This window comes from Manacus candei, unplaced genomic scaffold (genome assembly GCF_025592945.1).
Source record: "Manacus candei isolate 608988 ecotype Guabito, Panama unplaced genomic scaffold, ASM2559294v1 h1tg000048l, whole genome shotgun sequence".
NCBI classification, from domain to species: Eukaryota; Metazoa; Chordata; class Aves; order Passeriformes; family Pipridae; genus Manacus; species Manacus candei.
Window position 1 is genome coordinate 7,179,827 of NW_026138096.1, and position 14,807 is coordinate 7,194,633.

General features: G+C 37.5%; 1 protein-coding gene across 8 annotated transcripts in view; it reads left to right on the plus strand.

The window, feature by feature from the left end:
- The window catches only part of ZFYVE28 (zinc finger FYVE-type containing 28), a 152,425-nt gene that overhangs the window by 79,608 nt on the left and 58,010 nt on the right, over positions 1-14,807 (plus strand). For all 8 annotated transcript variants that reach the window (XR_007906473.1, XM_051798551.1, XM_051798552.1 and 5 more), the window contains exons 3-5: positions 9,434-9,571; positions 12,400-12,602; positions 14,333-14,422. Coding sequence is in view for 7 of the 8 variants with exons in the window: in XM_051798551.1 (XP_051654511.1) it covers positions 9,434-9,571; positions 12,400-12,602; positions 14,333-14,422 (431 nt within the window). In the remaining variant the exon portion in view is untranslated. The remainder of the gene's footprint in view (positions 1-9,433; positions 9,572-12,399; positions 12,603-14,332; positions 14,423-14,807) is intronic.

Sequence of the window (14,807 nt, forward strand, 5' to 3'; positions counted from 1 at the left end):
GTTGTTGCTCTTCCACTTATATAGTGCTCATAATAAAACAGTGTAATAGTTCATGTAGAAGTGTTAAGTGATGATCATCTCCAGGCTGCAGAGCTTGTTGAATTGATTTGTGCAACTGAGGCACTGAGCTGAGCGGCCTTCTTGATGTAAGCTCTTGTAATTTTTGCTTTAGAATTGCTCTGATACTGTGAGAAGGTCTTTTTTTGGGGGTGGGTTTTTTGTTTGGGTTTTTTTTTTAGGTATGATGCAGACATAAATAAGGATGAGTTCTAGCAGGCTTGCAGAGTCATGTCTGCTTTTGATTGATGTGATAACTGGGATTTAAAAGTATTTGCAATTTTCACACATTGGTACAACCTCTGACCTCAGTGGCAACCTTGTTTATTATTTGCATTATTGTCCTCCATAGGGATTTTGCAAATTTAAGTAAAATAAATTAACCCTGTAGCTGAAATGTGAAGACTTTTCTCAGTAGATCTAATTAATAATGTATTTGTAGTTGTCTGGCTTATTCTGCTATGCAAATAAGAGACCAGAAGTAAAACATATTTTATAATTGAGAAAAGGAAATAATGAGGGGATTCCTCAACAAGAAAAGCAGCATTTTCTTGATGTAAATTTTTAGGAGAACCTTAAATCATTCATTTAGAATACAGAGACAGTAGAAATTATTAGAGGCTTGAAGAATTGTAGAATAAAAGTCTCCAAAGATTTTGGCTCTGCAGTTTTGAGCTGAACTCTTGTTGGATGTAATTGGTGATATAATTTCACGTTGGCCTTTCTTTGCCTTTTGTTTATAGCTGCACAATTTCAGCATAACTCAATTAATTCTGTAATCAGTGAAATCAGGTTTTTCATTTGTATTTAATGCTAAGTATGTTCTTTCTCTCCTAGTAGATAAAGGCTTTTAAATCTACCAGTACTGGGTTTTATAACTATTAATGGAAATGCATAGAGTGTTTTCAGAAAAAAATATTCATGTAAATTTGAGTGATTCTGGTTACAGTCCTGTGATAGCCTCAGCAGCTGTGCAATGTGGATTGCCCAGTCTTTGATTCAAGCAAGTCCTTGGGCAGTCGGTAGCAATGTTATAAATGTTTTAGTTTCAGTAAATCTCTTAACTTTATTGCTTGGATATCTAGTTGAGTATGGGCAAACAAGATAAATAAATTTTGATTTTATGAAGAAATCCCAACCTGTTCAAATGTGTATTTCTGTGTTATCACGCATAGTTCCTTAGGCATTATTCCATGGTCTTTTGGCAGTATCAGTCTAAAAGTTTTTCATTCCAAATTTACATTATTCTTGTTCCTATTCCCACACTTAAGCATGGCATCCCTCAAAGCACAGCTCTGAGAGATCAGTGGATTTATAGATCCTTATCCATGGCCAGTTTAAGCTGGTCAGCTTTATACCTCTGGGAAACCCTTCTTCAGCTGTACTGCTGCACGTCTTTGCTGTACTGCTGCACGGCTTTGCAGAGCCATTCTGTGAACTTGAGCAGTGAAATGACCTGGGTTGCTGTGGATCACTGCACTGAAACCATTCCCACGTGCCCCTGGTACAAAGTAAGCTCAGAGTGCTGGTGGCACAGCCTGTGACAGCCCAGAGGTGGGACAGAAGCTGCAAAGAAAGTGAGATAAGGGGCCGAGTTCTCAAATTGGCCTTGCTGCCAAATGCTGACAGCGCGGATTGACCTGACGCCTGTCTGTGATGAAAAGTGGCTTTCTGTTTCAGGTGTAAAAGAAACTTATCTGAAGGTGTCTCCTATTATCTGATAAGTTTAAGTGGTATGAGAATAAAGAATCCCTAGGGGAAAATAATATGCCCTTTCATTCAGTGCTTTATCTGAATTGTATCCTTGCTGAAGAGAAGCAATTTTTACAAAGAAAGTCAGCATCGATGGGCATCCCTTGATGAAAAAGGTATCTGTGAAGAGCTGTTAAAGAACTCAGAGGACAGTGCTGTAGTGGATTGGCAATGAGTTATCTGAGAAATACTAATTGTATCATTAACATTCCTGACAAGAGCAAACTGGGAGTATGTACCATAATCACTGTGAACAATGAGGCAGTTCAGAGGTGCCATGTTTTCATGTTTGATTGCATCTGTCCACTGAAGAACATTTTCTTGTAGAATTAGGCAGAAATAGATCTCATTAAAGGAGACAAATTAGCCAAAACTGTAGGAAACTCCCTGCTGGATTCTGAAGCCTAATGATTGGTTAGAAGTTAGCCAGAATCTATTCCTGATGTTATTTTGTTAATTGATATAGAGGTTAAACAGTGTGGATTGCACCAGGAGTACTTTTAGCTAAAGTAATGGCCAAGTCTTTCTTACCTGCCTAATTTGCATCTCTTGAGACATGATATTAGTTATGTTAGTAGAGGTCAGTGAAGGAGACAAGGGAAGAAGTTGACTGAAAGACACTTTCATGTTCCCAAAGTTTAGAAACTCTAGCAGACAAAGATATTTTTTAAGAGTAGAGGGAAGTGGTAAAAACAAAAAGCAGATTCTCCAACCCATTCAGTTGTGTGGGAACACTTGGACGTTACTCATTGATCTGTGGTGAGGAGGGAAGCGTGCTCGTTTTCTGAATTGTATCTGTTTCTGAGGCTTTTTCTGAAATAGAACTGGTGGACTCTAGAAAAATTCTCATAAGTTCTATATTTAAGAGACTTTATGCAGATGTAGGAAAGGCAGAAATTTGTGCCAGAAGGATTAGGCAGTTGACTGACAGGAGAGTGAGCTAAACCTTATTCAAAGAAAATTATTCTTTTTTTATGCAATGTCTTCTAATTTAATTTAGGTGGGGACAGTGCCAGTTTAATAAAGAAAGTGAAACTCAGGAAAGCCTTTCTAAAGTGATGATGTCAAGATTAAGCTTTAATCAGAGACAATGCACATTTCTACTGTACTTTTTATCTATCATAATTGAGCTTGTAAATTTGAGTGGTTTTCCTCTAGAGTTTCATCTCCAGTTCAGTTGGTTTATAACTGATTGCACCATTTGTCATTTCATTACTCTTAGTAATGATTACTTGTGTGAGTTGTAGTGCTCCAGCAGATGTCTTCTCTGTGCTGCCTGACATCTTCACACAGTTGGTGTCAGGTACTTGTTTGCTATTTGGGTGTGCCATTGAGTGAAAGCTTGTAACACTTATTTCACAGACAGGCAGACTTGTCAACCCTTTCATATGTTTTCACCATATTTCACTGTAAATGAAGGAAATTAATTTGAATGTAATTGTTCTAAGTACACTAAATAACCTATAAGTATCAGAAGAGTTGATTTTAGTCTGTTAGACTTGGGCCAAAAATAGAGATTTTAAATTTACCTTTTCCCACCCAGTAATGTCAAGTGACCAATGGAATGTTATAGTTGGGTAGAAGACAAATGTGCAGAATTAAACATTTCTAATCAGAAAATAAAATAATTAATTGCATCTTTTTAAATCTTATCTGTTTAACAGCTTTTCTTCATCATTGTTGAGAAACTTTTGGTCACTATAGAATAATTGGCATGATGACTAGAAAATATAAAATGCTTGACTGTAAGTCAAGCCATCAATACAACTCCATCAACTAACAGGAATTTTATTTCCTATCTGTGTTTCATGTTTGATCTTATGTAGGGAGTAATTAATATTGTAAGATATTTTTTCTTTGAAAAAAAGGATCCCAGTGGTGTTTAGTACTGTAGTTGTAAATTGTAGTTTCCCATGTTAACAAGTTTTTTCATGTGTTTCCACTTGCTCATATGGATCAAATAGGTCATTCTGAGAAACTGCCTGTTATCTAAGACTGTGGACAGAGTGGAATGAAAATGCTGTGCACTGCAGGTCAGGGAATTAATTTAGAACAGAGAACCATAGGGAAGAAAGCTGGCTCCATGCCAGCTCTGCACAGTGTTTTGAGGATGCAGGATGTTTTCACTTTGCAGCAGGGGAAGGCAAGGCAAAGATGGCAGTAATTCATGATTACATCTCCTTCATTCTGCCCTCTGTGAATGGGGATTCCTCTTTTATTTGCTGAGAGTTGTTGCTGCAAGTCTGGGGCAGTACAGAATTTAGATTGCTAGAGATCCAAGTTACCTTTTCATGGTGAATTTTGGTACTACTCTGTAGTGAACTAGGTTAAACTAGGAGCTACTTCCCAAAGTTCATACGTGGAACAATCCTAAGTTACTTTAGAAAGTGGAGCATCAGAGCTGCACCCTCGATAAGCTTGCAGATGACACCAAGTGCAGTGGGAGAGTTGATCTGCTGGAGGGCAGGAAGGCTCTGCAGAGGGATCTGGACAGGCTGGATCGATGGGTCAAGGCCAGTGGTGTGAGGTTCAGCAAGACCGAGTACCTGGGTCCTGCCCTTGGGACACAACAACCCCCTGCAGTGCTACAGGCTGGGGGCAGAGTGGCTGGAAAGCTGCCCAGTGGGAAAGGACCTGGGGGTGCTGGTCAACAGCAGCTGAACATGACCCAGAGCATGCCCAGGTGGCCAAGAAGGCAAATGGCATCCTGGCCTGTGTCAGAAATAGTGTGGCTGAACACAGATTTTGTGAGGAGTGGCTGAGGGGACCGGGTTTTCTTAATCTGGAGAAAAGGAGACTCAAGGGGTGACCTTAATGCTCTCTAGAACTACCTGACAGGAGGCTGAAGTGTGGTGGAGGTCTGTCTTTTCTGCCAAGTAACAAGTGACAGGACAAGAGGAAAGGCCTCAAGTTGCACCAGCGAGGTTTAGGTTTGATACGAGGAAAAGTTCCTTCATGAAAATGGGTATGAAGCATTGGAACAGGCTGTCCAATGCAGTGGCTGACTCACTGTCCCTGGAGGGATTTAAAAGGCTTGTAGATGTGACACTTGGGGACATGGTTTAGTGGTGAACTTGGCAGTGCTGGGTTAACAGTTGGACTTGATGATCTGAAAGGTCTTTTCCAACCTAGATGATTCTGTGATGCTGTGTTGCCAGTGGGAAAGTCAATTAGCTGATGAGGCAAAAAGAGTCTGAAAGCACCTTTGGAATCTGTGAAAGATGGACTGGAGGGAAAGCCCTAGAACTCTCTGCTGCCTGTGGAGAAACTTGGCATGTGGAATAGCTGTCTGGAGAGACCCTGCTGGGTTCTGAAGCCAGGACTTGTGTGTGTCCTTTGAAATCCTGTTTGTGACGTCAGAGAGTAGGACGCTTTATAATGGGTTTCTTCTGTTAATGAAAGTAGCCCATAAAAACTTGAATACTAGCTAATTGCTTTAATTACAATAAGATCTTTCTTTATGTTTGATATTAATTTGTGTTCATCAGTGGCTTCTCTTGGTCATAACCTGATGTTGAAGGAGTTCTGCAAGAAAAAATGTGAAGGACATTTAAATGAAGAGGCTAAAATGCCATCTTTTAAACTCCTGGAGATACTATCACAGACTGTGTTGCCTTGGCTAGATTTTACTGATAATTCAAAAAATGGATATTAAAGAGGTACTGAACAGTACTTCCTCAAAGGAAGTTATATTCCTTTGAAGAAATCTTGCAAAAGGCCTCAGAAAAGTTGTATTAAATTTAATGGAGTGGAAGAGCAGCATAAATGTTATCAAGGACATGTACAGAAGGGTAGATAAGTCTGCCTTTTGTTGATCTAAATGTATGTTTTATAGTATAAGTAAGATGAATTTATTGGCATTTTTTTAGTACCTATTCTGGAAGCTAATACAGCAATTGATGTTACCTTTATACTCTGATAATTGAGTATATGGCCAATTACTGCCAGGCCAAAAATAAACCAACTTTTTGTCCTCTGCTGTGGCTAACTACATACATTGTCTCACTACCACTCATTATCTTTCCTATCTAAGTGAAATATAAGTGCTCTCTGTTATGTGAAACACTGAGCTGCGTTTTCCAGGAAATGGGGAGGTTGGAGTAAATCCCAAAGCAGAATCTCTGCAGCAGCTGCCTGTTGTGCTTCTGTAAAGCCTCGACAGAGCATCTGATCCGAAACTGTGCACATCCCGGTGTGCAAATAAACCAGAAGATAACACATAAAGCCACCAAAGGATACATTAAAATCCGGAGGCTTTTATGTAGAAAGATGGATCAAGTGAAAGATTTACTACTTCAATTCCAAGTAATTGATTTCTGTTGCTTAAATTAGAGCAAAATTTCAGTGCTACCACATATCCAAACCCATTCGTTATTAGCTTACAAAGCAGAATGCTGTAATTAAATAAATTGAATGTTTCTTAAAGCTCTTCTAAAGAAAAGACTAATTTGCTTACAATGTCTTGGATAGTCTGTCTAAACTGGCTGGCATCCTTCCAGTTTCAAAGCAGCTGAAATTTGAAATTATTATGGGAGCAAATATTCCAGATTTCTTATTGAAGTTGCTCTGCTCTGGGTGCCATAAGAAGAATGGAAGAGGGAAGGAAAGAGATGGAGAATTGTTGATTTGGGTTTTTTTTCTGTAGGAGGATAAAATAAACCTTGTAGAACAGCAGAGAACCTGGGAAATTGCACATTTTAAAACAGCAAAAGCAATTCACAGGATAGAAATCTTTCAGCATTCGTGCACTGTATAGCGAAGTTCCATCAACTGTTCTTTCCTTAATCTTCCAGTATCCCCACTAGACTGTGCAGGAAAAGATGGCCATCTCTTTAATTGGCTTTTTCTCTTAGCTTTTTGACAGAATGACCAGCTGCCCATGTGAAACCAGATAACTCTTTTTACAAACAGCTGGTACTGGAGATGGAGCTGTTGGGATTTGTCTCCATTGGGAAGCATACATTAAAATTCTAATTACCTGTGGTTTAACTTACTAGTGCTGCTAATGCTAAAAATAGCTTTATTTAAAAAAAAAACCTGACTCAAAGTTCAGCAGGTGTGGAGATGTGTTGGTAGATCTTGGGTGCTCTGGAGCAGAGACATCCAGAGATTATAGGAATGTTGAAGAAATGAGGAAGAATATTAAATGTCATTTAGGTGGTAAGCAAATGATATACTGAAAAATTAGTATTATTGTAAAAAGTTGAATTATCTTCATTATGTCCTGTTGCCTTTAGTTGCAATATTTGATTTAAATGCATTAAGGTATAACGTTTCATGATGCTTGTAATAATTATCTCCTGAGATGATTTAGGCAGCATCTTAGTACTTTTTAACAGGTGTAATGATTAGAGAAACAGAACAAAAACATGGAACAGTTGCTTACTGGGTAAGGGTCCTCTTGCTTTACTTCATTTGCATAAAATGTTCATTGATATATCAGGAATTTTGAGTATGTATGGAGGTGATTATGAAAGGGGAATTTAGTCTGTCTTGTAACTGCTGTCAAATAAGATTGCATTTAAAAATAATCCATTAAAGTAAAATAAAATTTAAGGAGCAAAGCTTTTCAATATAGCTTTTCATCCTATTCTGTATAGCTTTTTAGAAGAAAAGCAAGAGAAAAATTGCATTTCCCCATATTGAAGTTTGGTGGCAAGTAAAATAAATTGGAATATCTTGTCCTAAAATAAAATGTAATTGGATTATTTCAAATCTGATATATGTAATCGGATTTGAATAGAATTTTTCTCAGAGTTCCCTGCCTTAATATTTCTTGCTATTTCTCGAAACTTTTGTAAAATTTAACCATTAGGATTACTTTTGACCGCTGTATCTCTCCAATGCTAAAAGGTCTTTGCTAACTTTTGTTAATTGTCTGAAAACAGGAATCTGGCTTTTTCATCCTAATGAAAAAGACCAACTTGTATTGCTCTGGTGATAAAGTGGGAGCTGCAGGCAAAGCATCTGGTCTTAAAATAGATCAGTAATAACTGATTTACAATACATCATGAGTGACTCATGCCCTTCTACAGTTTAAATGGGTTTTTATCCTCAGTTTCATTCTTTGCTCTCTAACTTTGGGTAGGAGCTAAGTAGTTTAGGAGTTGTTTTTCTGATGGGACCTACTTTGAAAATATTTTGGTTCCCCAGCTGGACCTAGCTAAATAACAGTGAGAGAGGTATACTCAATACCACCAATTAAGAAATGGAAGGAAGAGAGCATTTGATTTTCAGATTTGTTTCTAGAGGAGGTGGTTGAATATTATATATACCAGTGTCTTTTAAACATATGGGGTGTTGTTTGTTTGTTTTTAACTACTTTATTGAAATGAAACTTATCTCATTACAGCCTTGCAAAAAATACTTTAATGTAAAAATGTTTTAATTGTTAATACATCAAGTACCTTATACCAATGTTTAATAAATATTGCCAGTGGTTAATTTATTCATTTATTTTGGTTGAAGACAACTGTGATTACAGCATTAATGTTTAGATTATTTTGTAGCAACAGCAGTTGCAGCAGTCTGCACAGAAATTGCAGAAGATGTGAATAATTTCTTGTAGTTAAGTAGGTTTTGTCTTTCTCCATGGGGAACACACTATCAGGGCAGATTTCTTCAAAATTCCTGTCTTCTATTATTCTTTACATGCAAAGGAAAATAAAACAGTGGGGTGTAGACTTAAAGCAATTCTGTTTGTTAAACAGTTTTGTACAGACAGATTTGGTTGTATTTGCTTGAAAAATATTTTAAATAGAACATGATTTCTGTAAATAGTGGAAGAAGCATGAGACAGACAAAACGTCTTTAATGAAAGCACTCAGCCTTTTTCGTGCTCTCAATCTACCTTTATTATGTTAATCAAATTCCATGCAGTTCCCAGCAGGGGTATGTGAAAATTATCTTTTCAAATAAATGAATACAGATTATTTACTGCATATCAAGAAACTACTTGTAGGTCTTTTGATCGTTTTCCTGGTGCAGATGTAGATCAGAGCACTCTGACTTGTGCAGTGTCCTCTTATCCTCCTGGATGGCTGGGTGATGAGGTGGCAGGTAAATGTGCCAGCCCTTGCCCACTGGGGACTCAAGTGTGGAAACTGCCTGCTTTAGATTCCTAGGAAGTGTTTAAGTCTATTCAACCACAATGGTGCCAGTATAACCCACTTTCTAGCAACTTCAGGGTAATCTGTCAGGTGCTCTTTTTGGGAATAACAAAGTGGACATCGTTGGGGCTGGTGAGGGGAAATGGAAGAAGCATAATTTACTTGTACTTCTAGTTTATTTACTGATATTTTGGAGATAAATGGCTGAAGTACTAACGAGTTCTTTAAATCGTGCCTTCTCATTAGAAGTCCCAGTAAAGTAGTCGAAGGTAAATGCAATTAATCTGAGAAACAGTTTCTAGGAAAATTAGGAAGGTTGAAGTTTGGTACTCTTCTTTCTGTGCAATCTTATTTTCTGTTTTCTCTGTGTGTATGAAGACCATGAGAGTTAAATACTGCATTTTCTATCTAACTTAATTAATTGGTGCCTCACTAATAAATCCTATTAAAAGTTTAAAAAAATGTTGTGAGTTTTCTTTGGGAACAGTACACATCTATCCTATATTTTGCTTCAGGATAATGTTTTGAACATCATAAATCAGATCATGGATGAATGCATTCCACACGAACGGGCCAACCGAGACTTTTGTGTTAAGTTTCCTGAGGAAATACGCCATGACAACCTTGCAGGACAGCTTTGGTTTGGAGCAGAGGTAAGTCTGTCATATTTCTGTTGCTTGGGGTTAATAGACACTTTTTTTTTTGGTGGCATGAAGCCACCACAAGCCACATCTTGAGACTTTTCTGAAAATTTTAAATATAATTACAGAGCAAAGTAAATATCTGTGAGAACTTTCTGTGGGCGCTCAGTGCAAGGGAATTCTTTAAGGTTTAGGCTTTGGTTGAGCTAACAGCAATTTATTTTCATAATTGTGTGCTGTCATTATGACCACCTCTTAAAAACTATTCTTAGCATCTGATAAATACTCTAGATTTTTGTTGTTTGGTTTTTTTTTTAATCCTGATGGGCCATCTTGTGTCTCATGTTTTGAAAATCTTAGAAACAAAAGTATATTAGGGAATTCTATCAGTATAAAAGTTAATCTCCAACAAGTACAAGTGTGTGCTCTCACTTGATTTTAATGGCTGTGTTATGCTGTAACTCATACTAAATGTATGTAACTTTGAGCTGTCATTTGTTGCACATAATTTGCTTGTTTCATGCTCATGCTAAAAATATAATGGTTCCTGTGCAAAACAATGAAGTCCACTTCTCTTAATTGGTTTTTCTCAAAGACTTGCTTCTACGGCAATCTGTAGGAACAAGGCATTGTTTTAGTGAATAAGCTTTAATTATTTTAACTAAGGGAAGTCTGAAGTGTCAGAAAAAAGGATGTGTTATGCAAGATATTTATTCATCAGTACTGATGTCTGTTGGCTAAAACGAAAAATAAATCATTGTGGCATTTTTAGTGATAAACCTCATGTCTTCGGTTCTGCTGGCCTGGGGAGACTTAAGGCTTCATGGATTTTTGAGACTTAAAGGGGGCAGTAGTCTAGACATCTCACTACACTACAGCACATTATGGTGCTGTTTTCAGCTTTGCCTCTCCTGTATTTAAAGCAATCCTTGGGCTCCTGTTATTATCCATTCTTTTCTCTACCAGTTCCTCTTTTCTTTTTCAAGTGCACGTTCTCCATGAAGAGTTCCTGTCTTGTTCAGTCCAATGTGCCTCCTTATGTTCTGCTTCTGAAACTTGCTTTTCACAGTTGTTAATTGTAGGCTCCTCTGAGTCAGGGAAGTCTCAGGTAGAATTTACAAAATTAATTTGGTATGTCAGTGGTTTGCAACCCTGTCCTCAGCAAAAACCACAGCAGTTTTTCTTCTCATTCTCATGTGTCAGTCACTGCCATCATCTGGGTGGCATCATCGTGTGTTTTAGACTGCTGGGAGTCTGCTGTGTTGGCTGGGGTCATTTTTTGTACAACCATCCATTACAAATCCTGGTGAATCCCATCACCTTTTCTTACTCTAAGGGACTAACACACTGGGATTACAACAGTGAACACACAGGGAAAGTGCCAGCCAGTGTAGTGGCATCTTGCATTGTGGAAGATGCTTGAGGGAATCACTGAGGCAGTATTTTTTAACAGAAAAAACACCTCTCCCTTTATTCACTGTGTTATATAAGCTAATGCCTTTGCTCTTCCCAAATCAAACTTTCACTGTCTCCAAATCTAACCATCAGGCTGGAGACACCTATTGGTTTCAGCAAAAGTAACATATGCAGTGATGATGTAATGCTAACTCCTACTGCTGTAGGCACTGTCCTCCTGTAAATTCATGTAGCAAGAAGACTGTGTGGACTTTGAGAATACACTTGTGTCCTTGTCAGTGCAATCACTGAGTTATCAGACTGAGAGTACCTGTCAACAGGTAGGACTTACCTTATCCATACTTTCCCACAAATACTACTTTGACTCATAAAAAGTAAGAACATGATCTCCTCTGAGTGCCCTTAAAACACAAATCAATGCATCAGGCTGCTGAGAAAGGACTGGGATTGCAGGTTCTCCTTACAGAGCTGTAGAAATACCTCCCATCTGCAGGAGCACAGGAGAGAGGGGAGGGATACAGCTGCAAGTGGAGATTAAAAAAAGTGAGGGGACTAGAACCACCTTATATATTTTCATTTAATAAAAATATTTCCATTAATACAGCAAGTATGATTTATAGCGGTGCTCATTGTCTTCCAAATGTATCCATAAAGGAATAAAGCCAGCAGTTGTTTTTAACAGCAGGATTTTTGAAAAGTTTTATTAATGTGTTACAGTAAAAATCTACTTTTAATGTCTTTGTCAGCTGGTCAGAAGGAGTCCGTGTATAATACCTGGGGCAAGAAGTCTCTTAAATAGCTACTTTCCAGACACTGAAAGGGAAGAATCACTCAGTGACCTGGTTTTTATATTCTTTCCTGTAAAATATAATCACTATTTCTGTGGGAAGCAGAATACTGGTGTAACTGGCTCTGTGCTCTGATAGCCAGTGTAACTAGTTTTGTTGTAAAAGACATCACAGTTGCAGACTTTCTATTTGTTGTTCTTTCTATTAGGAATACATTTATTTTACAAAATGGAGCAATCTAACCTGAATCAGAACAGGCCATGGTTCACAATTTTGCTGGATTCACATTTCTTTAATGCAGGCAATCCTTGTGTACATGGAGTATATATTCTGCCAGTGCTTATTACCTAACTAGTGGGAGAATAGCTTTAAGTTCTTCTGTCAGCACTTCTTGCACTTGAACCTCCCCCCATTCTCACATTTCCTTGGCTGAGCTGCTCCCTAACCTTTTACATGAAAGCTTATGACTCTTGACATACCAGTCTTAAATCTTTCACTTGTTTAATAATTTGCAGCCAACTGGGGCTAATTACTGCCCTTGTTCAAAGTATTAAATAGCACATCTTGTGCTTTGTTTTTAAATACAAAAGTAACTTTGTAAAAACCAATATTTTTATCTCTTCATGTATTTCACAGTGTTTGGCTGCTGGTTCCATTATTATGAATCGTGAAATTGAGAGTATGGCTATGAGGCCGTTGGCCAAGGATCTGACCCGAAGCCTAGAGGAAGTCAGAAACATCATTCGTGACCAGGCCTTGAGGGATTTGAACCTCTACACAGAAAAAATGAAAGACTCACTCAAGCATTTTGATGTCCTTTTTGCTGAGTTTGAATTAAGGTAAAAGAGCTGAAGTAAGTGGGTTGTGAGCGTTGGCTTGACCACTGCAGCTGTTGTGTGGCTTGTTGGTTTTTGGAAGTTGGCTGTTTTGTTCTGTTTTTGCTTAATGGAAAAAGTATAATTTTTCTATCATGGTGTTTGAATTCTTTAGTAATTTGTTGTATTGTTAGATTTTTCCTTTCAGTGTAGCAATAATGAAAAGAAAACTAAATAGCTTTTTAGCAATCAACATTTGCTCTCTCCAGCTAAACTATAATCTTCAATTTATATACTGGCATATGGCATTTGAGGGAGAATTTCCAAGACACAAAGGGAAACCATAAATCTCTTCTCTTAATGTTTTCTTTGTCATAGAAAAGGCAACAAATATGAGATGTTTAAAAAGAAAAGAATGATAGCAAATATTCTAGAGACTATGAGGTTTTGTTCTCTTGTGCTTAGAGATACAGGCAAGATGCACCCAGTGAATTTAACAAGGCAAATTGAATTCTGCTGAAGGAAGTGTTTTTACATAAGCAATAATTAAACACAGGAACTCATTGATTTGAAAACTTGAGACTGAAAAATGACTTGGAGGTTTATAGCAAAAATAAAAATAACTGCTTTTGGGGTGAGAAAAGTAACTGCTTTTTGCATCAAAGGTTACATTGACCAAGTCTTGTGTTGTCCTTCAGAGTTTAAGCCAGCTACCTGCCTGTGTGTTAGATGCTTGTGATGCTGGCCATGGACAAGATAATGAGCAAGATTATTTATGGACCTAATATAGTACAGTCATTCCTGACTTCAGTAGAACATGTTTCTTAGAACTGAGTAGTCTTTTAAATTTTCTTGGGAATAACCTGTCTTGTCTCCCATTACTCTTTGCCCTTCCTCAATATACATATTCCCTTGAATTATTTTATTCAGGTAAGCAATCTTTTTCTGGTTAGAAAGAACATTATTATTCTGTTACACTGAAAAACATTTTAATTGAAAACATTGCCTGAAAAAGTGCTTTTAAGTGTGGTTTTGAGTGCAGACACCAATGACAATCATTAACTGATTCTTGGCAGTGCCTGTGCAGTTTCTGGCCTGTTAGTACCAGCTCTATACATGTAGCATTTTTCTTTACAATTGTTTTGCAAACAACTTCTTCCCTTTCTGTGTTAATTGTATTCCAGAAATGACCAATTAAGTAGTGCAGTGACAGAAACCCACTTAACTTTTACCCGTGTTTCTTCCCTTGTTGAATTAGTGCTTCTGCAGGTAATTGCATGTAGAAATGAGGCCAAAACTTAAGTGTCATATATTATCTTCTGTGGGTAACTGAAATGTCACTAATCTAATTTCAGGCAAAACCTTCCTAGATAAAATGTTTGCTTTAGTGAGTTTCTTAAGGAAATGCAGAGTAAACTACTCAGTCTTCAAGGTGTGGCAATAAAGATCCTTCTAGGACCAACCTCCCTGTACCCCTCAGTATGGAGTTCTAATAGCTGAATGTGTGTAATTATATTGCTGAATTACTACTGAATTTACTACTGAATTCCACTGCCTCAGTCTGCAATGAGAAATTTGGCTGTATTTCTTATAGATTCTTACACTGTACAGTTTTCATAGTGAATGCTGTCAAAATAAATACAAAATAGTACGGGAAAGGTTAGGTTTCTAAGAAGATTTGTCCTAGGTTTGGGTTCATTTGTAATCTTTTTTGTTAAGGCATGTAAAACAGTGGTATGTTATCTTCTTCGTAGTTATGTGTCGGCCATGGTACCTGTGAAGTCTCCAAAAGAATACTATGTCCAGCAAGAGGTAATCGTACTGTTCTGTGAAACTGTGGAGAGGTAAGTTAAGGGCTAGATCTGAGCTTTTATAGAAATACTTTTGTTGTTGTCTTGAAGAAAAACAAAACACCTGGTATTTTGCTTTTCTAGTAAGCATCCAAGTACAAAGTTAAAAAGTATTAAGCATGCTTGCCAAGCACAAGCCTGTGCTTTTTTGTTTTCTAGATAAAAAAAAACACACAAAAGTTAATAATCCAACAATAACAATATTGTTCGTATGCCTAGTTATAGATATATATGTAAGCTAGAACTGTTTAAGGCATCAAGACTTAATGATATTTCATGCAAGAATACATGGGGAGGTGATTCAAATAGTTGTTAACCTCTAGTGATTATCATAAAGAACTGGTAAAAGCTCTTTAAAGTCTTACAGGACTGGAGCTTG